Source organism: Equus caballus, chromosome 1 (genome assembly GCF_041296265.1).
Source record: "Equus caballus isolate H_3958 breed thoroughbred chromosome 1, TB-T2T, whole genome shotgun sequence".
Taxonomy (NCBI): Eukaryota; Metazoa; Chordata; class Mammalia; order Perissodactyla; family Equidae; genus Equus; species Equus caballus.
In genome coordinates this window covers 183,296,531-183,322,249 of record NC_091684.1, presented here as the reverse complement: position 1 = coordinate 183,322,249, position 25,719 = coordinate 183,296,531, and the positions used below count along the sequence as shown (strand labels likewise).

The window sequence follows — 25,719 nt, the reverse complement described above, 5'->3', positions numbered from 1 at the left end:
GAAAAGTGGGGGGTTGGGGGAGGGTACGGAGGGGTAAGTGGTGTACCCACAACATGACTAACAAAAATGTACAACTGAAATCTCACAAGCTTGTAATCTATCATAACATTAATAAAAAAAAAAAAAAAAAAAGGACTCCACCAAAGTTTAATCACCTGCCTCACCACCACAACAACAGGGAAAGCTAAATGAAAACAAAGAACGTGACTTCCAGTTAGAAGTAAACCCAGTAATTCTGATTCCCGTAAACTTCTAGGGCCTGCGGGGAATTTGCCACAGCAAGAGCACCTTATTATGAAAACAATAACCAACAAGTATAAATAATTCATGAGAATAGGCACAGATTTGTTTTGTGTTGATAATGTTGGAGCCACTGAAAGATTAATAAATTAGTAATTAGTTAATTATGCAACACATTATAATGTCTTTTAATCTTATATATTTATGCCTTATAAACTTGTGTAATATATATTTTCCACAAAACCAAGATTGGACCACTAAACTGGGTGTCAAGAGCCAAGGTACTATATACTTACACACATGCTCTATGTATCTGTATATGGTATCTATCTACACACACACACACACACACATATAGCCCCTGCTTAGCTAGCACAATGCTTCGCTCTATGAATATATGTCAATTTTATCTGGGAATAGGAGAGTTCACTTGGACTCAAATTTACAGTGTTCTTTTTTTCGTTTTTCTTTTTTTTGGCTGAGGAAGATTAGCCCTGAGCTAACATCCGTGCCAATCTTTCTCTACTTATATGTGGGACACTGCCACAGCATGGCTGACGAGTGGTGTAGGTCTGGACCTGGGATCAGAACCCACAAACCTGGGCAGCCGAAGTGAAGTCAGCCAAACTTAACCACTACAGCACCAGGCCACCTCCCAACAACAACTAACTTTTTAAACTACTCTTAAATACAAAAAATTTAAATATATTGGTTGTGTAAAAGTCTAAAGTCCATTTGAAAAACTGCATCCAGAATGATTTGTCTAAAGCATGAATCTAATCCTTTCTGTTCCTTGAACAAATTCTTTTTGTCCTCAAAGTAAAGTCCAATTCTCTTTATATGGCTTTTTACTATGGCTTTTCATCCTCATGCTCTGACCTCCTCTTATCCATTAATTCAAATCCCGCTTCCTGGTCCCTTGAACTTTTTGCTCCAGTCCTATCTGTAGCTCTCTGAGTCTGTCACTCTCTCTCTTATCTCTGGATCTTTGATCATGCCACTCCTCTGTTAGAACATTTTCTACCTTCGTTTACAAGTCCAATCCTACTTCTCCTTCAAATCTCAGGTTAGACTCACACTTCCGGAAAGACTTTCCTGTCGTCTAAATTAGGTGCCCTTCTCTGTCCTCCAGTGGCATCATGTAGAATTATCACAGTCTGGCCTTAATGTCTGTCCACTTCTCCCTATCCCCCACTAGACTCTAAGCTCTTTAAAGGCAAAGACCATGTTTTCATCACTATTATATTCTTAACACCTGGAACCTGGCACACAGAAAGTACTCAATCAATATTTATCAAATAATTGAATGAGGAAGAGGAAGCCAGGTTAGCACCATCAACTATGGGTGGTATCTGTGCAAACTACCAGGTGTGAGTTGACTCTGGACTAAAGCTACATTCCCATTAGAAGTACCCTCGCCTCTGGTCAGCAGCTCAGGACCTGCTTATTTCTATTCCTATCCCACCTCTTTGAACTGAAAACATTCTCAAATGGTCACACTTGACAACGCATTACTTGGCTTCAAAGAAAATACTCACCTCCTTAGTCTCTTCGGAGAAAGCTTGCAGAATGTCTGTCTGCCTGGTGTAGTTGCCATTGGCGTCCTGCAGACCTTGCAGAATGCGCTCCCGCAGAACCAGCACCGAGACTCGGAGCTGGTGCCAGAGGAGCTGCACTGCGTGGATGTCCACGATCACATTGACGGAGTAGGACAGCAGCTTCAGGGAGAACTCCGTTTCAAGGAGGGCATGGATTTGCTCAACATGATCAGAAATATCTTCACAAATGTCCTGCAGTAAAGAAAAGCAAAATATATGAGGACTACTTTGCCTTATCCGAGGGAGAGGGCAGTAAAAAAAAAGTCACTCCTTTACCTGGCACCAATTATCAGGGCCAACAGGTCAGGTGAGCACACTTTGGAGAGCTGGCCTTTGTTTTAGCTCAGATACATAGCTGTAGGCCATATTTCTGGGGACTGGGCCTTTGGTGTATAAGGTAAGTTAACCTTTCTCCAAACCACAAAAATCCTACTATTCTTTCAGATACCCAAGTTGAAAGTTCAGCCAAGGTGAGAAGTAACCTCATAAATCTGCTCTCTGTTCTCTTTATTTACTGTCTGTTTGGGATCCTGGCAAGGGAGTCAACAGGTGGTCTCCTTGCTAGTAGTGAGCACCCAATATTTTAGGATCGAAGCGTCATCCAGACAGCCGGCATGAAGAAAGATGGGCTAGAATGTGTGCTTCACGGGCACTCCCAGCCGTTCTCAGTGAGCCATGGGGCCTTCGATGTAAGGGACAACTGTCACATTCCCACAGGGACACAATTTCATGTTTCAATTTGTAAAGCATATCTAAATTTCAACCCACACTTTGCAAGCAGAATCGCTCTTAAGAAGCAAAGCCAGAGAAACCTCAAGGATGAAGAAAGACAAAATACAGTTTTGTTTTGTTTTTAAGACCCAGACATTTTAAATAAAAACATTACTAACTCAAAGTTTCTGTCTCTTCTACACGTACCGTTAGGCAGACAGATTTGGTGTCTGATATGTCTCTTGTTCTTACAAGTTCCCAAATTTCCATTGTGCTGCCAGAGGCCAGTAGCACGAAATGGGTAGCATCAATGGTAATGTTTACTTGAGCAATCTGAGTGCATTAAGCATCAGAATCATGTAGATGTTAGCTGAAAGTGCTAAGTTATTCATTTTTATTAACTTTTTTTTTTTAGGAAGATTAGCCCCGAGCTAACATCTGCTGCCAATCCTGCTCTTTTTGCTAAGGAAGACTTGCCCTGAGCTAACATCCATGGTGCCCATCTTCCTCTACTTTATACGTGGGATGCCTGCCACAGCATGGCTTGCCAAGCGGTACCATGTCCGCGCCCAGGATCCGAACCGGTGAACCCTGGGCCACTGAAGCAGAAAATGTGCACTTAACCGCTGCGCCAGCGGGCCGGCCCCTACGTTACTCATTTTTAGTTATGGATCTGTAATTTTTTTAAATGGGGCTTTTATTTATGATTTTTTTGTTAAGGCTAAAATTCTAAGATAGTATTTGACTTTTGAGCCCTATCATGAATATCAAAACAGTCATTCTATGCTGGAAACATAAACTTCTGATTTCATATAATTCAATTACTTGTTTTTAAAGAAAAACTAAGATGTAATCTGTATTTGACAATGTGCAATAGGCAAAAAAAAAAAAACCCAAATCTATTGAAAAATGACGGAAAGTTGTGCTGAATTTTGAATAATATTGCACAATCCCAATAAATGCTCCAATATTAGCTCTTGAAACCTAAGAGCTAATTGGTGATAGTCATATAAATTGGTGATAATAACTTGAAACAGATTAAAAGTTTAAACTAAATAGACTTTGGAGTCCTAATTAGGTAAGTTCTTACAAATGTGGCCCATGAGCACATGGAGTCGAAGAGAGATTTGGGGCAAAAATTACACTACTCTATAAACCAGTACATGGGAACCAATCACTGTCAGATTAGCTGGTCTCTGTTGGTCTTTAGCACAAAAGAGCAGGCCTCTAACTGCTGTCACCCAATATTCCACATTGCCTGGGGTGTCAGCTGATGCCTGCTTGGACCATCTACTCTATTTATCCCCTACTCCTGATACCTCCACCACCACCCCAAAGCAAATGCTCTGTATCCTTTGCCCTCTTAGGATGCTCATTTCTGTGTAGTACTGAGGTACCTTGGGAAACTCCCTTCCTCCTACTGCTGACCTCTTCCAAATTCTGTGCACTTTCCTGGCTAATAGCCCCATTCCATTGTAAAAACACTCCTTAGCTTCTCGGAATGCTACAGCTACCTCCTGTTCCTCCCCAAACCTGACTCTGCCCAAGGTTCCGCATCCCCCGCTGCCCTCCCAGGGGAGGCTGCTCTCCCAGCCGTCACCTGAGAGACGGGGTGTAGGGCTGACGGAGGAAGGGCAGGCCTCAGTGCTCCTTTGCCACTTTCTGATCGTTACTCTTTGCCCTCACACTAGCACCCTTCTTAACTTAGTAGGTGCCTACTGTCTGCTAAACCTTCCTGTCTTCCTCCCCATTGCTGTTACCTACATTCTTCTCTCTCACTCCTCTGTACTGAAGAGGCATCTGGTTCACCGTTTTCCTCTCCATATTGAGCCAAGCATTATCTCAGGTAATTTCAATATTCACACTGGTCAACCAACCATCCTAGCCTCGAATTTCCTTTACTCTACAACTCCTAAGACCTTCACACCCATCCCCTGGGACAGCTCTCTGCCACAGCTCTACTCTGGACCTTCTTATCACTCTACCTGTGGCATTATTATCAGAAGGTCCCCTATGCCACCAACCTCTCTTTGTTCAACTTTTTGACTCCCATTCTCCCACTACAGGTGCTCTTCAGCCTCATCCAGGCCACCAGCTACTCCACACCTTCTCCTCATATACCAGCCGCTCCCGGCACAGCCTCTACAGTGATCACTTTGACCACTCCCATGGCGGTGTTCTCAACTTCCTCACACTCTTGATTCCATAACTTGGATTTGTTAGTCTCTGTCTCCTGGGTCCCGCTACGATCCTACAGGTGCAGAATACATTACATACCCAGGAGAGAAAAGAGTTTGGGTAACCTTTATGCCACCTGCTCAGAATAGCCAAATAGGCATTTCTCAACCACTCCACTCCCATCCCCCAATACAAAAGGTTATATATAGCCTTGGCACCATGAAAACTTCATGCCGAAGTACATGCCATCAGCTCCTCTTACACATAATTTGGCTTCTTCATAAGGGATGTAGGAATTTAGTCAGAGCCAGGTCATGGGTCAAGATTGCCAGGCAATGATCCAGGGGAAACAATCTATAAGGGGCATTAAAGCACCAGTGGTGCCAGTTAACTCAGGTCTCCACACCCTCCTCCTTCCGTAACTGTGAAATGTACATTGGCCCTGTTCCACAGAAGCAGATGGGCCCTGAAGGGAAAGAAACACCCTCCCCACAAGTGCTGACCTCACTCTCTTGAGTATGTTGGCAATGTGCACGTGCAATCTCTGCTGAAATTTTGAAACTAAATAATGCACAGCATAGTGCAATTTTCCAGAGTCTATTAATTTCTTCAATTATCTTTATGCCCTCTACTCTGCCACCAGTTGTCTGGTTTGCTAAAATTACATGCATGCACAAACTGTAGAACAAGAACTACAGATATATGTGTAGGTTGCATATATGTGCGTGAGAGTGTGTACCCCCCTCCCTCCAACATGGACTATGCTTTGAACATTTGATGAGAGGTTTGTTTAGAGAAAGGTAACTGAGTGATTCTGAATCTATACACACTTTTTAATAATAGAAAATCCACTTTTTCCTGTCCTTCTGTATAAATGTCAAACAAAAATTCAAAGAATAATCAATTTGAAGCTTCTGATGCTTAGGCCCTTAACTGTTGCCAGTTTGTTAGACATTTTTAGGAAAGAAGCTGAAGCTCGTGGACATTCTGTTTATTCTAAAGCAGTCAGACAACTAGGTATTAGAGACTTTTAAAAGTGATTTGCTGAATGGCTTCCTCCCAGCAAGGACCGTGTGGAATTAAAAGGCTCTGAGAGATCTGACCCGTGGGAGGCCCTGTGGGCACTAGATTAACAAGGTGAAGTGGAAGCATGGCTGGCGGGGTCGGACTGGAGCCCAGCTGATGCATGTAAGGAACCACTGGTGCTCAGCCTCGGCTGGACATGTGACTTAGCAGATAGCAACTGGAAACTGGACTGAACTCCCATGGCTGAACTGCTCAGCATGTAGGAAACTTTGGAGCACTGCACTGCTACTCGGTGGAAACAAAGTAGTAATTTTAGAAGAGAGTCACAGTTTTTTAAGAATATGAAGAGAAACAATTCCTTCAGAACTGGAGATATATATATCTTAAGGATTTATTAGCAAAAATATTTCTCCCCATCTGCTTACTTAGAGTATAAAAAGGAGATAAAATCTGGGGGACCACTCGGTGGCGCAGTAGTTAAGTGCACACGTTCTGCTTCAGCAGCCCAGCGTTTGCTGGTTCAGATCCCAGGCGCAGACACGGCACCCCTTGGCAAGTCATGCTGTGGCAGGCGTCCCACGTACAAAGTAGAGGAAGATGGGCATGGATGTTAGCTCAGGGCCAGTCTTCCTCAGCAAAAAGAGGAGGGTTAGCAGCAGATGTTAGCTCAGGGCTAATCTTCCTTGGGAAAAAAAAGGGGGATCAAATCTTTCATTCTACAGCTAGAGTTTTCAAAACACTTTTTTTTTTTAAAGACTTTATTTTTTTCCTTTTTCTCCCCAAAGCCCCCCGGTACATAGTTGTATATTCTTCGTTGTGGGTCCTTCCAGTTGTGGCATGTGGGATGCTGCCTCAGCGTGGCTTGATGAGCAGTGCCATGTCTGCACCCAGGATTCTAACCGACGAAACACTGGGCCACCTGCAGCGGAGCGTGTGAACTTAACCACTCGGCCATGGGGCCAGCCCCCTCAAAACACTTTTTAACATGGCAATGACTGGTTAAGTTGATATAAAGACTAAAATTCAAAGTGAAATATAATCGCCCAACAAATGTTAATGTTTGATTTCAGAGTCTTTCCTATTTTGATAAAGGATGTCAGTAGGCAGAAAACTGAGTATCTCTAGAGGAGCGAAGGTCAAGAAATGGATGAGGATGTTGAAGATCATCTGAGTGACAGCCATGGAACCCTTTCCAGCATCAATGAGACAGGTAGGTCCATCAGTCCGTCTTCTATAGAGCGAGTTATTCCTAAAAACTCAGCTTTCACAGTCTTATCCTGAAATTATCCCATTTCTCCTGTTCACACCCAATTCTGGCCAGTATTCCTGTCAGTTCCAGCCCCTCTTCCCAATGTTGTCTCTCCCACACCTTTCTTGTCTGACCTTTGCATTCCTCTCCTGATTCCACGTATGCCTCACCTGGGACAAAGCAACCATGCACAGATCCACCAGTCCAGACTTCTCTCACTCTTAAGACCCCACTCCTATTGCCCTTACAGGCAGCTCCCACCCCTTGTAAGCCATGTCCAGTAACAGACAGCTGGAGCACGCTGGGAATGCGGAGATAGAGGACAGTCAGATGCAGAGAGAGGCCGCCAAGGGTACCAAGACAAACTCTGTTAACTTTCAGAAGCTTGCCTGGAATATAATTCGTCCCCTTATCCTGTTCTGTTATAAATAAATGAAAGCTAATAAATCTGACTTCCTATGAACATTATTATTTGGCAATAGGATGATGTTTCATATTATTTGTGAAGATTTTATCCATATCATCAGAAGGTGGCTTCATTCCCAGAGACTTATTTCGGTATGTAAATGTTCTCCTCAACTAAATGGCTGGTTCCCCAGGACCTCTTTACATAATTAGTAGCTACTGATATGTTGGGCACTCAAGAATCTTGATGATATGGATCTTACTTTAACAGACTGACAATGAACAAAAACAATTTTCGTAGATAAAATTGTTTAGTTTTATTTTTCAATATCATCAATTGGTATCAATTGTTTTAGCTACCTAAAATCTCCTATGATTCTACACGAATTTCATTCATTCCCTTGCATCTGTTCCTCTGAGAAAAGGCGTTCTCCAGCAAGCTCATTCAGATGACTGAAGCAACAGATGTCTCAGAGAATAACAAACTTGCAATTTTAAATTGGGGATAGCTTCCCTCAAGCAATAACGTATTTTTTATAAATACTCAAATTGTCCCCAACACAACCCAAAATTACTAAAGATAGAAGGATAATGTCTTTATAAATTAATTACTCCTTTTTTTTAGCAAAAGTGTTGAGCACCTACTATGTACTAATCCACATGCTGGGGAAGCAAAGGTGAATAAGGTCAGGGCTTGCTCCCTCCCCCCAGAGTTCCCCGCCTGGTGGGAGGGGGCATGTAACAAGAAAGTACAGTCAAGAAGATAAATGTCCACAGAAGGTACACAGATGAGGAGGAACTGACATGCCCAGTTTATAGTCTCTTAGTAAAATGCATATAAAAATTCATTTTGGGTCACACATTCTCGGAAATTACAAATAGCACAGCTCTTAAGTTCACGGCATTACTATCATCAACCTTGATTCTATAGCTTCCACATTATTTTCTGAGAAGTATAAAAGAAAATGAGGCTAATCTAGAGCCCATCTCGAAGTGAATTAAAGCAAATGACAGTAGTTAACAATATATCTTCAAAGTTGGCATAAGATTTATTCCCATAGACATTAATATGTGAATGTGGGAAAGTGACGCTCTCCGTTTTCTTGTTTAATTCACATACACACAGTCGCCCTGTGGCATTCAGAATTACTCACAGCAGCAAAAGCACTGACTACATTATCTCGCCAATTGCCCACTTCACTCAACCTTCTGGACACCTTGTGGTCTCAAAATTGCAGCTGCTGCTGCCTGTCATTGAAAGAGGAATCTTCTATGGTTACTGAAGTAGCTGATACAAACACTGACTTGACCTGAAACTTTTTACAAATCAACTCCAGCTGGTTGGGTTAGTGATTTTCCTTTTGATTTAGCTGTATGTTTATGTGAGAGAGGGGCCTTTTTTTTTGTAAGAGTGTTGCATACTTTTCAGCTGTATCTTATTTCCTCTACACAGATACAGGGCTATTAAGATAACTGTTATGTCCGATTTTCACCAGCTTGGGATTAGAATGAGGGCACGCCTCCTGTGAGTGCTCCAACTGCTTACAGTAATAACTCCAAGCGTGGCCGCCTCAGCTCCTGCTAACAGTCCCTGGGAGGGGATCTGTCTGCTGCCTCACCATCAGGCCACCACGCCCATTCTTGACCATTCTCAAAACATCTTTAAGATTTCCTCCTGAAATTACAAGTGTCCGTGGATCGGCATTCTGCCAAAGTGCCACAAACTGCCAATCTCCAGGGCTCCGTGTCTATTTAGAGGGAAACCCACCCACCCAGCAACTTCCTGACCCAGGTACTGAAGCAATACTTGGCACCTCAGTTTCATGAAGTCCCACAGATGCAGGCCCTCCCGTTTCTCTCTGTTTCTTGCTTCCCCATATATAATTCCCAAATAAGAAAACCTAGCAAATCCCCCATTACCTACAACCTGCCTCTCCACAGGAACGAACAGTAATCGGCAGCATTTCTCCATTCATCTACCACCCCAAATAATGTTTCTTTCTCTTCCCCTAAAAAATAATTTCATTGTTTCTCTCAAAACACTCTTGACTTACATTTGGGTAACTGCAGGCAACATTCAGATGGTTTTTCTAAAACAATTGTGAATTAAAACCTACTTTTAGGGGCCGGCCCCAAGGCCGAGTGGTTAAGTCTGCATGCTGTGCTTTGGCGGCCCAGGGTTTCGCTGGTTTGGATCTTGGTCATGGACATGGCACTGCTCGTCGGGCCACGTTGAGGTGGCGTCCCACATGCCACAACTAGAAGGACTCACAACTAAAATATACAACTATGTACCAGGGGACTTTGAGGAGAAAAAGGAAAAATAAAATCTCTTAAATAAATAAATAACAATAAAACCTACTTTTATAAGATAGGACCCCTCACTCCACTTCTATCTTTTTGCTATCACAGTTTTAAAATTTGCGAACCCTCACCTTACCCAGAGCATAGCATTACATTTAGAATGAAAAGTTTTTATTTTCTAAAGTCAGTAAGCAAGACAGAAGTGAATATAAGATGTATTTTGTGTAAAAATTTTAGTCTTACTGCGAAATGCCGTGTCATCGTGACTGCTCATTTTGTTTCCTGGCAATTGTGGAAATGAATGATGAAAGAAAAGTGTCTTCAGCCATATGCTCACCATATGAGTGTGTGTTCATTAGAAAAAGCTGAGAAGAGATTCTTACCTAATGTGTGTACTTTATACTTTAAAACAGAGATCAAGGGAACACCAGAGGTACTTGTTAAAAGAACTCACCAGTGAGGAATCTGAAGTAAAACTTGCAACTTTATACAAAAAACTTCCTATTGCAAAGTATTAATGTCATCTTTCGTTGACTATCTATTGTACTTTCTCCAAAAGACAGACTGATAGATGTTCCTATGACAAGGTATTTTTATTTCCCACAAAGCAGACTACTCCCTCTTTTTATTCCTTCCTCTAGCAAATACACTTTTCTATGGTCCTAGTTTCTTCTTTGCCATATAGAGAACAACTGTGATGGACAGCGCTGGGAAGGATGCTGAGACTTTTATGATTATCACACTTCTCTCCAAAGCTTGAAGAACTCTATGGTTATAAACCGTGGTTGTCCTTGTAATTGCTAAAATTCTGAAAGTGTGGGGACTGAAATGAGATTATTTACATGGAAATGATTTTGCTGCTATCATTAGCTATTGCTCATCCATCTCCCTGACTCGACTATAGCTTTCCGGAAGCAGGAAACGTGTCTTACTTGTCTTTGTAACTATAATGCCACACTGCTAGGACATCGCCATGCACGTGGGAATTTTCCAAAGGGTGTTTGTAGAATTAAATTCAATTGGATAAAATATTATATTTCACAAATCAAAGTGAAATCCCTAAAAAGCAAGTACTAGTTTATTTTCCTCTCCTAAGTGGATCCACACTAATCGGCAAAAGTGAGTAACCGACATTGGATCATTTCCTGTTTTGATTAGGAGAGGTGCTGAAAAAGAATGTGGTTCTGGGAGAGGGAAGCAGACGGTAGAAAAAGGAGGATAAAGATGCTGAATACAGACTTGGAAACCTTCACACTTCAGCTTTCACCCTCGGAAAGCCTCATTTACCTTCAACCAAGAAAGGACCAATTAGAAGTCCCGTCTGGCCACACCCGGCCAGATCCAAATCTCGATGCTTCTGCTTTTCATGATTTAAAATTTTTTTATTTAGTATTGTTATTTTAAAAGCTTCAGAGGATTCATTGATTGAGATATCACTTTAAACTCCTAATCCCACACTCTGACTAATTTGAGAGAGAAAAATCGCTGAGCAGAAAGATGAGGAAAATTGCCAACTGCTCTTGCACATGGGAGATCTTTCTAACCGAGCCGTTGCTTCGTCACATTCACATTCAGTGTTCTACTTGTCTCCACTGATAAAGGTTCAAAATTTTACTTCATTCACTAACGAAAATCATAGCTATGGCCTTGACTCTCAGTAGCTCATCTGGAAATGGCTCCAAAGATCTGTACTTTCTCCAAGACATCTTTATAGAACTGATTTCAGGTGGAAATGGACAGACCAGTCAGTGGTGGTTCTTACACTGCAGTGTGCTTGTTAATCACACAGATGCCAGGGCTGCTCCTTCTGAAGAGAGAGGGGGCCAAGGAATCTGCATTTCCTTAAGCACACAGTGGCCATGATGCCCATGTTCCAGGCACCAGGCATTGAAAAACACTGAGCCAGAGATGCGTCAAACTCCAGGCTGACAGACACTGCAAGGGGAGCTACATGCAAGCCTGCTGTTACACCACTATAAAAATAAAACCTCCCAGCTACTTGAAAGGTAGTCTGCCACCGACATTACACAGACTTCTCCACAGAACTTACATTCTTTGTGCCCCAAACACAATTTCCCACAACTTTATTTGCCCACTGTTGACAGTGTTGTGCTAATCTCTAGGGCAGCATCAGGTTGGTGGGTTTCTCTAACATGCTTCGTGTTTTTTTCCTGTTTTTTTACACTTTTATTATAGAATGAAACAGATTCAAAATATCACATAAGAAATATATAGCTTAGTAAATTATTATAAGGCAAACACCCTTGTAACAACCACCCAAGTCAAAAATTAGAACTTTGCCAGCCCCCCTCGAAGTGCCTGCATGTGCTGCCTCCCCACCACAGACCCTCCATCCTCCGAAAGTGACCACTAGCCTGACTTGCACAGCAATCACTTTCTTGTATCTCTTCATGGTTTTATCATCCAGGTATGCATGCCTGGATGCTATAATTTACTTTTGTCCAGTCTTTCACTTGATACGTCTTTTAAGTCTCTCTTAACCTACAGGTTCCATCTATATTCCTTTCTTTTGCATACAATTCATCTGTTGAAGGTCCTGGGCATCAGAACCGCAGAGTTTCCCACTAGGTGGATGTGTTGACTGCAGCCACATGGAGCAGTCCATGTGTTGGCTCCTCTGTCCTCTTTACTTCCTGAAAATTGGCAGCTGGACCGTGGGGCCTGATTAGTGTCAGCTTCCATTTCTTACACAAAACCATAGCATTGTATATTGTGCACTGTGTTCTTTCATCAAGAGGCATTTAACTTTGGTTTTTGCTCTTTTTTGATAGTTGACACTATCAACTATTTTGGTAGTTGATGCTCTGTGCCTAAACCTGTTAATGTACTGGGGGTTGCAAAATGATGATATTCTAATTCTATCATTTTGTTTTCATTTATTAGCTGGAATAACTTTATTAGAAGATGCTTCTCTTTATCAACTATTTGGTTCGTGATATAATTCATAAAGGAAAGTCCTTTCCATGACCCAGTTTTCAAGACAATGAATTGGTTCTCTGTCACATTCAGAAGGTAGCCAACCAGTTGGTTTACTTAATATCATTTTGTGCTCATGGATTTAAACACATTTGATGGGTTTTAATCCATTACAATTCTTAACCTTATTGAAGCTCAAATTGTCCTTCTTTGCCCAGTGGGATCCCCTTCAATTTGACTTCAAGTTGACTACTCTGGTAGTCTTTGATAGCTTCCTTGCTCATCTTGTGTATTGCCAGACTTGAAATCAGCCGTTTTTCTAAGACGCCTTGGTTTCCTTTAATGGGAAAAGTTTTTCAGACTACCATCTGGGCAGTAGGGATGCTCAATACTACTAGGTTATCATTGTTTCTAGGCTTTTTTAATTAACAGAGCTAGGAAACATGCACATTTAAAAATAAAACACTTTATGAGTTCATAACTGGTATTTCAATTCAAGTTCAAAACTACAGAGTTTTCACCTAACATCTTCTATACTGCATCTGTATCTCCTTTTTTCCACATGAAGAATCCTGGTTCTCAAGAACACAAGAGGTGATGAAATAAGAAGATCCCATAATTACTCATTTGCTTCTTCTCACATTTTACATAAGATAGTTTCAGAATACTAACACCAACACTACCCTAATACTGCTACTAACACTGGCCCTGAAGCAAATGACTAGGACAGGCATCTATAAGACATCTGGTCAAGGTCAGAAGAGAGCAGGGTCACCTTTGGTTTGTCTTTAACTGGTCTCTGAGAGAACAGAACTTACACCCTAGTCTCACTTTCACCTTAGTTCATACAACACAGTTTAAACATCTGTGAGTTTTGCGGATTCCTTTATCATCTTCAAGGTCCTTGTAGAAGAGAAAAAAAGCCTCAATTAAAATATGACTAAGAAAAAAAATATGACTAAGAACCACATGACCACTAGTTCTCCTCCAAGGAAGGAAAAGTCTCTTGGTTTTAGAAAACGTGCCCAGAGAGGATTCCTGCCTCAACAGACCTTCCCAGTCTTTGCAGACCACCACAGAACACGCAAAAGGACAAAAATCAATGAAGGTAGTAATCAACAATATACCAAAGAAACCGCACCATTGTATGCACTTGAGTGCTGGGTGGGCTAGGTAAAGTGCTCTCTCTTTCTCTTTCCAGTATAACAACTACAGAGCATAGGGTGACTCTCATTAATTATTAGTTTAGGGCTAGCCAATGATAAAGATGGTCTTCTCTTCAAGCAATGGTCTGTGAGGATCTCTTCATTTACCATCTCCCATGGCAAAAGTTGTGCAATTTACAAATTTGCTTTGTTTGTTCAGTGGTCTATGTGTCATTTCTCTCTATTTCTATGGCTTCTGTCTGCCTTAGGAAATTCATGTATGGCAAGCATTGCATTTGTCTATTTTGCTTTATAGAGTATAGCACCACATGCAAATAGATTCTTAATACGTGCTGATGTTAGTGATATTGGATTCACAAACCATGAAATAGGAGCTTGAAAATGATCATGAGAAAGAATAAATTAATCACAAGACATACCTAGATTATTTTGCACCAGACTGAGTGTCAGAAAGTCTGGGTTCTTGGCCCTGGTGTGTACTGGTTATCTGTGTCCCAATAGAGCCTCAATTTCCTCATCTATAAAGACAGTGGTGGATGGATGATCTCTATTCTCAAGCTCTAAGATTTTCTTTTGTTCTCTTTCTCTTTTATTTTGTGTACCTCCCTCCCCCATCCCCATAACGCATAGTTTGAGCTTCAGTTACCCAGAAGCTTTTAGGTATCTCTGAAAATCCTTGTAACATGACTTCTTTTCCTACCAGTAGTAGAATGAGCACTAGACTAGGAATCAGGAGACCTGAGTTCCAGTACTGGGGACATTGAAAAGTATCTCTCTGGCTCCTGTAAGGGACTCTGCCACAAGCTCTGAAATAACAGTGCAGATCCATACCAACAGGCTAAGGAGGAAAGATCCATGGTCATTCAGAATGACAGCCAAGACCCACCCACCCCTCCACCGCCACCCCAGGCTATCCTGAGGAGCCCCTTTGGTTGTATTTTCCTTAGTCACCATAGTAGGCTCAGGTCATTACTCTTCTGCCCTCTTATTCCCCGCTCCCTGCAAACACACACACACATACACACATATTCCTTTGAGGCTCATTTCCATCTGCCTACACCATCATTACTTTCTCTTCATTTTTGTCATTTAAAATTTTATTTCCTAAAAATCTATCAATATCTTTGAGCAATTTAGATTTGTTTACCTGAGATGGAAATTTTCTAGTAACTCTCTTGACATTTTTGAGCATTTCAAGTAATAAATAGTCTTATAGGTTCCTTTACAAATGCTTTCTCTTGACCTAGTCATAAATGTTCTTTACACTGGGAGAAAGAAGTTAAGGAGATACAAGTCCTATTTGAGATTTCATTGCTGACTCATGGTGTGACCTTAGACAGGTCAACCTCTTTCTTACATGCACTTTTTATATATTTAGATCACTAAAGCCATGGCACAGCTTCTAAGGATATGTTTCTATGTCTTCCTCCCCCACACAAATATCCATAGCAACTATCTTGGCTGTTGATTTGTATTTAAACACCCACAACACGCCTGTTGGGAGCTAACATTGTAGACACAAGCTTTTAGATCTCACATCTGAGAGTCCGGAACAGGAAATGAAACCTCATAGGATCAGAGTCCTGTGAAGAACTAATTTTAGGGGCCATGGTTAAGACCCTGCAAATGAGACAACAAATTCAGGTTCTGAAGCCAATGCCACCCTTTCATGTAGAGCAGATGGGAATGCAGGTCATCAATTAACCTTCTGGATAGCTCCCATCATCTCTCACTGACCCAATAATTTCATTCCTAGAAATCTCTCCTAAGGCAACAATGGATTTACCTACTGAAATGCTATCACAGAGTTGTTTATAATGGTGAAAAATTCTAACAACCAAAAGATCAAGACATGATGTGATATTCCATATAATGAAAAAATACACAGGTGCTAAAAATGATGCTGCAAAATACACTTAATGGTATTGGATATTCAAGACATATTAACTGAGAAAAAGCAGTTATAAAGGGTTCTACTAAAAATTATAGCAATGTATACTCATAGAGAAAACACTAAAAAAGACGTCCAAGCTGTTCATAGTATTTTCTCTAGGTGGCAGCATGACAAATGATTTTTAACGTACTGTTTGTCCATATGTTTTAAATTTTCTCCACTACAGATTCACGTCTTTTGTGAAAAGCAAAAAAAGTAAAAGTTAAATAACAGCAAAGAAGTGAAGTCAGTTCCCATGGCAAAACAACAGTGAAGGAATGCAAGCCAAACCATGCATAGTAAGTAACATAAAGTACAATATCAAGGCAACTGAAGAAGGTCAATGCCAAAGCAATGGGATCCTCAGACTCCCAGTGTTCTTTTGTGTAGGGAGAGACCTGTCACTTCATTCACAGCCATCCTTCCATCCTTCTCTTAGGGCTGTACATCAGGTGGCCAGGTGCTACTGGCCAGGCACTAACAGATAAATAGAGTATCATTTCTCACTGGCTATTAATACTTTTAACTCTGTTTTTGCTTCTTTTTTTTTTTAATTTAGCAGACTTGAATTAAGACATAGATGAGAGAAAGAAAATAATCACCTGAAATGTGTGGGGATGTAAATATTACTCATCTTCTCTCCCTCTTCATTTGATTGATTGATTTGTCCCATAGTGTGACTGCATAGATCAACCTTCTTCTATATTTTTATGCAAACCTACAAGGGAGGGATGTTTCTGAGGACAGGATTGATCATTTGACAAAATAAGACCTTGTTTATCTCCAGGAGTGACCTCAATACCCTAGGATTCAGAATTTTCCACTTTCAAGGTATGACAGCCTTTGAGTAATTACCAGAGAAGTGAAGAAATCTAATGAGAACTCAGTGCTCCCTTGGGGGTAGACTTTACATAACTAAAATTTCAGTCCTTCACAATTGCTTAGGAATTATCAAGATACATAATTTTTGCTAATCAATTTATATAAAGTTTTGTTTACTTTCACCAACCCAAATAATTCATACAGGTAGATTTGCGTTGTTCCTATGCTCATCCCTTCATCCACAGCATCAAAAAAAGGAAAATGCATGCATCTAACACATTTTCTGGAAAATTTAATGCTAGGCATCAGAGCCTAAATTAAAACACAGAATTCAGCTTATATCTTAGTTAAGAAAATCCATTTTGGTATTTTGCCTGCTCCATGCTTGACTGACTCTCCATATTAGGACTACTCTTCAGCAAGCACGAGACATACAAAGCAAGACAAAAGTTATTGAATTCCAATAATGTGGTTTTAAATCTACTCTCATTGCCCTTTTCCAGAGGCCCCTTTGGGAAATAAAAATGGATCAAAATAACATATCCGACCACCAAGTGCAGCAAGCATCCATTATTAATGTCCCAATGACACACCAAAATGGAAGACGAAGGATCCATTCAAATAGTCCTTAACACCGATTCAGGCTCCTCAAAGGACTTTATGTTTGAAATCGGCAACCAGCTAAGAAACAAATTCAATTTCAATGCACTTTCCAAACTTCCAGATTAATGTTACCCATAAAATCATTTTTAACCTCATTGCTTACTTAGATTGACTATAAACTTAGTGAGAAAAAATTTTCTGATTACACACATAGGATTCTACTCATATTAAACAATGAGCAGGGTTTCAGAAAGCACACAAAAGGAAAAATAGGACCAATAAATTAGCTCTGAACAAGCACAAACATCAACCAAACTTCAGGTCATTCCTTTCAACTTCTAATCGAGGATTAATAAGCTCCCCCCTACAGTATCCTAAGTCTTATGTCCCTCCACCCCATTTAACTGCAGACAGAAACCATCTTGTGACAGTCTAGTGAAAATTCAGATGTGTACAAGTAAATTATTAATGATTAATAGAGTTAAAGAAACAAAATAAAAGGGGCAAATGAGCTGGAGATGCAGAAAACAAGAGTAACAAAAGACTACAAGACAGATTTATAAGGATAAGACAACTTCTATTGTTTTTCTATGCTTTAGACCTTATCCGCTTCGAGAAAAAAGGAGAGACTGAAGGTGGCTTACAAAAAGTAAACTAAACCATTAAAGTTAAAAAAAAAAAAAAGGCAAGGAGAAAGATGAACAAGACAATTAAAATGAGATAGTTGCTGCATTCGAGCACTCAGTTTAGCTCTATGGAAGGAGGAGAAAATGTGTGGCCAGAAGTCAAAGGCTGAAGAAAAAGAGCTGGTAGGGGAAATAAGAGACAGAAAGGAATGATCAATAGTTAATCCAAGAGGGTAGCAGTAGATGATTTCTGTGAGCAGAGTGAACTAAAGACCTGAAACACCCAAACAGGGAAGATCTTGCTTCTTTAGAATGGCATGACATCTTTGTGACAATAATTGAGACTTTGAGTGGAAGGTAGAAGCAAGGTTCAAATGAGAGAGCCAAGTGCAAAAAGGCCTAGCCTGGATAGGGCTGAATTCAAATCAGAAAGAGAACCCGACAACAAGGAAATTCCCAAAGAAAATTTCTCCCTGGAACTAGTGAAAAGTGGCCGCTGTAATTAAACTTTGTCCATGTTGCTTGTCCACTTACACTTATATGGAGGAGTTGTGTTCCAGGATTGCTGTCACAAATGTTGAGAAGGTTCTCACGCTCCAAGCAGAGGGTAGAAGGTATATGTAGGATGACAGTCCGAAGGACCTCTTTTCCTCCTTTCTCCCTCAGGTTGGTGCAAAGGTCAAGATCATCTGTGACCCCCGAGGAGCTCTCTATATCAAAATGTCCCTGGGGTTTCAGCACAGATCAACAAAGAGTGAGGATTTGATTGGCCAGCTTGACTCCAGTGATTTTGCTCGGCTGGAGCTGACGTGAAAAACCAAACGGATACTTCCTTGAAATGGACAGACAATCTGTCATTATATGCTCAGGGCCAAGAGGCCACGTTGATGTTGGAAAAAGCAGCTAAGCACCTAATTATAACAGCATTCCTTCACTCTAGAAAGAATAGGCACATCTTAGGTGGAAAATATTGGTACAGACACAGCTTAATATCTATAAATAGGCTATAGAAGTTGTAGAACAAGGGGAAAACGACTATGTGAGTAGAAAGTGAAATAAGTGCACAAAATACACTAAACATCTCTGGGGAAGAGCATTGTAGGTAATTTTTTCTCCATATATGTATCTGTATGTTGATTTACATATTACAACTTACTATAAGGAACATGAAATACTTGTTCAAAATATAATAATTTGGTGGTTTTTTGCTTGCTTGTTTGTTCTTCAGCATATACACAAAACTCCTGCCTTTCAAAAATAGATGATGAGTGTGCTCTAGCAGAAAGACATGGTTAGCAGGAGTCATGGGAGGAGAGCTGGGCAGAGCGAGGGAAACTCACACAAAGCTTTTGTGTAAGGGCCCTGGAACGCAGGTGAGAGCCAGGGCCAGATCCCGCTGGAGGTGCTGTGCCCACAAAGACCTTACAGCCAAGTCCTCACCCATGGCTCACCCCAAAACTTCCTTGAAATGTAGCCAGAATACACTTTGTTTTTCAAGCTGTGGGAGGTCAGCTGCACTGAGGGACATTCGCCAGGGTTTATGGAATGACAGAGATTTCCGGGAGAGGCAACATCAACGGGAATAAAGAAGCACGGAGTAACATACAGCAAATGTAAATCGACACCAAAGGCTGGAATGGACACCAGCCCTCAGAAGGACTATAAAAAGCCAGCGGAGTTGCAATCTCATCTGCAAGACTCTATTTGCCTTGGAGCCAGACTGAGTCTGGGAGTTCTGACCACCCCGTCTGCCAAAGAGCAGGCAGTGTCCTGATCCACCCCAAGCAGGAGGCGGGTGTCCCGGAACCACCTCCCCTCTTGTGTAAGCACCGGGACGAGACACAGGCCAGGCCAGTGTCATTTGTAACAGCGCATCCTCCACTTCACTTGTTCAGCCACGGAGGAGTCATAAAACACACTTAGGCATGACACAAACAACCGGTGGAAGGATTTTTAGAAACTTTAAAAGAAAACTGTTCTTCAGCAGAAGTAATATGAGTTCACTACAAAAATGTTAGAAAAAGTAAGACAAAAATTAATCGAAAAGCACATCTGTCTTATTTCCCACTTATCCTTAGAGCCCAAAACAATGCCTGGCACATAGTAGGCACTCAATAAATAATTGCTGAATGAAGCGTACTTAAATAAATCACCAATAATCCTCTTTTTCATACAAAGTACATAACTTTCTATTTTGTGTTCTACATTTGTGCTGTTTTTCACTTAATGGTGTATCATGAATATTCTTTCATGTCAATCAACATGTTTCATAATTCTTTATGGCTGCATAGTATTCCATTTTACAAAAATACAGTGTTTTCCTAACCAGTCTTTTGCAGCTGGATGTCTGGGCTTGGGGTGTCATTCTCTTAAAGGTACAAATACCCTATTGGTCAATCACCAAATTCTGCTGATTTTTCCTTTCGTTAGAATGTTAAGTTCCATGAGAATAGAGACATTTTCTCTCTTACCACTGGATCCCCAGAGCCTAGTACAGTTTCTTATGATCAATAAAGAATGCATAAACAATGGCTCTTGTCTGTCCCCTTCTTTTGATTCCTATTTCAACTGCCTTGCTCCTGCTGAACTAGTGGCATAGCCTCTGAGCTGGTTTCCTTCCTCCAGTATGGCTAACCACCTTTCCCCAGGCAATCGTCCTTTACTGAATCGAATACCAATAAATGCCCCTTTAATTATGTGATGAATTTGCCCTTTTGTTGTGTGATTCCCTTGCGCAGAACAACCTTAAAGTCTCCACAATATTAGGATAAATTCAAAAGTCTATTCTAGTTTACTAAGGACCACCATATAAGCGTCATAGCATACTCTAACACAGGAAGCTACCTTAGAGATTTCCAGTCTGAAACCATCATTTCACATCCGAGGTAACTGAAGCTGAGAAGGTTCAATGACTTCCAAGGACCCATGGCTAGCTAGTGACAGAAGCCTGATTTCTGAGCTACAGGCCATGGCTTGTTCCTTCAGGCCACACCGGCTGCCTCCCAGCCTACCTTGCCAGCTTCATCTCCTACCCAGATTCAGAGGAGACAGTTTGAGACTAGCCCTGAAATAAGCCTGACTTATTCTGGCTCTTGCTTTCTGTTCTCAGCGTTACTGTTGCCTGAACCGTCTTTCTCTCTCGCCTCTGTACCTGATTAAGTCTTTTCAAGGCCCAGTTCAAGCCCTGCCTCCTCTACAATGCCTTTCCCAGGCCAAATCGAATTCTTCGTCCTCTAATCTCCAACAGTATTCGCCTGCCCCACTCATTCCAGCACTGAATTACACATTGCCTTGCAATGGTAAATATTTCACAGCTGAGTGAAGAAGCTCGCTGCATGTGTAAGAAGGAAAAAGAAGGGTGGAAATAGAAAAAACCCACTACAATGTGCTGAGCCAGCCAAAAACATTCTGATGCTGGCACATCACTTAACAAGCACAGCCACCCAGGCGCTGCATCTTGATGTCTCCTTTTACTCTTTCTTATTTTAAAGGTAGAACTTAATTTGAAGCCAGTGTTTCTGGTTGCTAATAGTAAAGACTTCCAGCTTAAAAGCAAGACTATTTTTTCACATGTTGAGGCACTGGATGGTGAGGCCTTTGAAGAGAAGGACTGTGCCTTATTTTAGTACTCATAAGACTACAAATTTTGGACCAAGTCTGATTACTTTTCTATAAGTAATTCTACAAGTGCCCAAATTGAGGTTTGCTATGCTATGATCCCCTAACTGACTGATAACTGACAAATGACAAGCAATTTCTGGATGGAAAGATACAACACTAACCAAGCTGGAAAGAAGATGGCCTGAATTTTACTTAATGACTTTGCCGGAAAAAAACAAAAATCCTCTAATATATTGAATTTACCTTACGCTGGTCACCAGCGTCTCTTCCTATTCTATAACTGAGGGAAGTACTGGGTTTTAGGCATGTACCTAGACAGTTTTTTATTTTTCAAGGTCCTCCTAAGAAGTGTGCATGTCTAAGGGGGGTGTATAATCATATATGCACACAGAAAAAGAGATGGGGAATTTCTTTAAGGTAAAAGAATTAAAATGAGATAAACATAGGAAAGACAGTTACGAATGCCATAAAACTGATAATTTTTATTGCTATATTGACACACAGGTTTGGGTTTGAAAGTCTCTTTATGTATTTCTGAATCAGGGGCTGAGTAACTGATATAGTCACAGATTTACTGATGTGTGAATGGATCATCTCCACCTATTGGCCAACAAGTCTACATGTGTCTAAATCCTTAAACATGCACACAAAATCACACCAAATCAAATCAAAATTTGCTTTGGCCAATGAAATGTGAGACAAAATGAAGTAGCTGGAATTTTAAGAGCCAAGGAGTGGCTCTGTCATCACTCTGTCCTTCTTGATTTCTGGACACAAGCATATCCCAGAGGAAGCCTCTCCTTCAGCCTGGCCCCTGATGACAAAGACATGGAGCAGAGCTCAGGCCCAGCCTATGACAGTCATGTAATGTGAGCAACAAACACACCTCGTTGTTGTGGGCCATGAAGATCTAGGAGTTGTTTGTTGCCACAAAATAACTGGGTGAAAGCCAACTGAACAAGAAGAGTGATAGCAGGAAGGAGAAGGGAAGCCTACCACCAAGCAAGATGATATGACTGTGCTTGGGGATCTCCAACCAATGAGAATGTTCAATCAGATAGCGGAGTAAAAAATTCTTACCTAGAAATCGATAGCTATCACATGTACAAATACTAAGCTCTTGGGAGCTATGATTGAGGATGTCATTAAGAATAGAGCAACAGCAAAGGTAAAGTACCTTGGAATAAACTTAAGAGAAATGTGGAAGACCTAAATGGAGAAAACTTTAAAACATTACTGAAGAATTTTTTTTAAATGAACAAATGGGATAACAAAACATGTTCTTGGATAGGAAGGCTCCATGTCATTAAAATAGCAGCTTTCCCTAAGTCATTTTATAAACGTTATGCAATTCCTACTACAAATAACAACAGGTTTTTACTGGGGGGAGAGGCTGAAGGATGGAGATGGGAAATAGTCTGATACTAACATATAAATGGACAAACAAGGATAACCAGAGAACCACCCCCCCACAAAAGAGCAATAAGGGCAGACTAGTCTAGCAAATATTTAAAAATATTATAAAGTTTCAGGACTTAAAACTGTGTAATACTGGCACATATAGGTACACAGACAACTGGAAAGAATAAGTCCAGAAGTAGACTCAAATACACATGAATATTTGAGCATGTGATAAAGGAGGCATCTCAAATCAGTGAGGGGAAAAAAGTAATAGCTAGATACATATCCGGAAAAAAATTAACTTGAATCCACTGTGTACCTGGATAAATCCCCAATGGATCAAAGATTTAAATGAAAAAATTAAAATGTAAAAATTAATAAGAAAAATAGGTAAATTATTTACAATCTTGGAGTGAGGAAAGCCTTCTGGATTCAAAATCCAGAGCCATTAAAAGAAAGATAAACTTGACTACAATGGAAAAAGAAAAGAAAACTTCTGCATAGTGATGGAAAAACATACACTAGGCAAAGTCAAAAGACAAATGACAAATCAGAAAAAAATTTATTGCAGCTCATATCCCAGGGCTTATCCCGCTAATCAACACAGAGTTCCTATGAATCAATAAAGAAAAGACCAACAACACAACCAAAAACCAGGCAAAGGAAATGAACACAGTTCATAGAAAAAGTAATAAACTTATGAAAAGCTGCTCAACCTTTCTAAAGGTAAGAGAAACATCAATTTAAACTATACCAAAGTGTCATTTTTCAGCTACAAGGAAAAAATTCAAAAATTTGATAACACAAACTATTGGAAAAGCTGTAGGAAATAGGCATTCTTATGTGTGCCTGGTTGGAGGGTAAATTGGTACAACCACTGGGGAAGCAATTTGGTCATTTCTATCATATTCTAAATGCATATAAACATTGACTTGCCATCCTAATTCTGAGAATTTATGTCTTAAGTATATTTACACTTTTTGTGAAATGACTTATGTTCAAGTCTATTTATTGTAATATAATTCATAATATCCAAAGATTGGAAACAGACCAAACATGCATGAATAGGGGACTAGTTAAGTAAATTATGGTACGCTCATTCACCAGAATATTACACAGCTAAGAAAAGGATGATGCTAACAAGAAGGCTCTCTATATTCTGACATAGAAAGATCCCCATTAAGTTTAAAAAGAAAGGTATGGAACAGTGTCTATAGAATAACATGGGGGGGAAATAAGAACACATATTGCTATTTGCTTACTCTGGAAAAATCTTCAAGAAACAAATAAGAATGAGTACCTACCTTGTTGGGGTAGGGAAGGAAGAAACTGGGCAGAAGGGCCAACCCTCTGCATTGGAGGATATAAGGGGGACTCCACACTGTATGTCTTTTAATATTTTTAAGTTTTTGGAACTTGGGAATGTATTTCATATTCAAAAATCTAAAACAACAACAAAACCCTAAACCAGTTTGCTGTGGATAATTTAAAGCTAAAGGGCAGTGGTCTAATTATGTTGTCTTCAATAAAACCTGCACTTGAAGGACACATGTTATAATCAGTAGTTCATGGAGAGCCATCACTCTTTATCACTAGTCTGCTTTAAGGAATATTATCTTATTTCTCCATCTAAAACATACCCTTCCGTCTAAGAAATAAAGCAGCTTATCCAAGCACTTCAATTCAATAATTTTGCCATTAAGAGCACTTCTGCTACTATTCTTCTAAGCACTTTTAAAAAGCTGAAAACTTCAATTGAACAGACTGCTCATTATAACAGAAAATGCAATTTATACATTGATTGAAACGTCTTGATGAGGACCTTAATAATCCTTTGCTTTGAATGAAGAACTTCAGTATGCGGAAGGAAAAGTCCCACTTGAAATGATAATGTAGTGCTCAGAATAGTACTATTAGTTGAACCATTTGGTAATAAGGCATATTTGCTTCATTATACTGGGCTGCCTGTCATTTTCCAAAACAGCAGTAATAGAATACTGTCATTAAGTCACAGAGCAGCCCAACAGAGCTGGTGAGATAGAATATTGAAGACATCAGGTTTTCTGCAAGAACTGCATCTGTATCAACAGAATTAAAGGAAAGACCGAGGGACAAATAGAAGGGAAAAGGCAAGGCAGTCTGATGGAAGAAACAAACTCTAGAGAGTGAAGACCTGCTTTCTACTTACATTTTCTCATTAATTAGCCCATCATTTAGTCTGCCTGGGCCTCAGTTTCCTGATTTGTAAAATGTGGATAATGGAAACTTTTCTTTCATGGTAGAGACTCTGCCATGGACTCACCAAATCCATTTCCTTTTCCTCCTGGGCACAGGGCTTAACTGCATTTCCCAGGTGTCCCGGCTAGGTGGGGTTGTATAACCAAGTACCGACCAATGTAATGTTGGTAGAAGTGATATACTTTGTTGCCGGGCCTAATCCCTAAAGCCTACTTTGGAATCCTCTATACACTCTCTCTTCCTCGTCTGCTGGCTGAATTCAAAAGATCCTGTGGAAGAATCTGAGGTCCTAGAAAAACAGCAGCACCTCTAGATCGATGCTGTCCAATATGGTAGCACTTGAAATGTGGCTAGTCCATACTGAGCTGTATTATAAGTGTAAACTAGACAATGGATTTCAAAGACTTAGTCTGAAAAAAAGAATTTAAAATAGCTTATTAGGGCCTGGCCCTATGGCTGAGTGGTTAGGTTCGTATGCTCCACTTTGGCAGCCCAGGGTTGTGCTGCTTCGGATCATGGGCGTGGACATGGCACTGCTCATCAGGCCATGCTGAGGCGGCATCCCACATGCCACAACCAGAGGCACTCACAGCTAGAATATACATCTAGGTACTGGGGAGCTGTGGGGAGAAGAAAACAAATAGACTATTAATAATTTTTA

The 25,719-nt window shown here is 40.5% G+C and overlaps 1 protein-coding gene across 21 annotated transcripts in view; it reads right to left on the bottom strand.

Moving 5' to 3' along the window:
* AKAP6 (A-kinase anchoring protein 6) overlaps window positions 1-25,719 on the bottom strand; it is a 509,527-nt gene that overhangs the window by 280,782 nt on the left and 203,026 nt on the right. For 19 of the 21 annotated variants that reach the window (XM_070241797.1, XM_070241754.1, XM_023623662.2 and 16 more), the window contains one exon: window positions 1,779-2,030. In XM_070241797.1, the coding sequence (XP_070097898.1) occupies window positions 1,779-2,030 (252 nt within the window). Of the gene's footprint in view, window positions 1-1,778; window positions 2,031-18,332; window positions 18,486-25,719 lie in introns of those variants that run through there. The other 2 variants (XM_070241836.1, XM_070241825.1) reach the window with 2 other exon arrangements.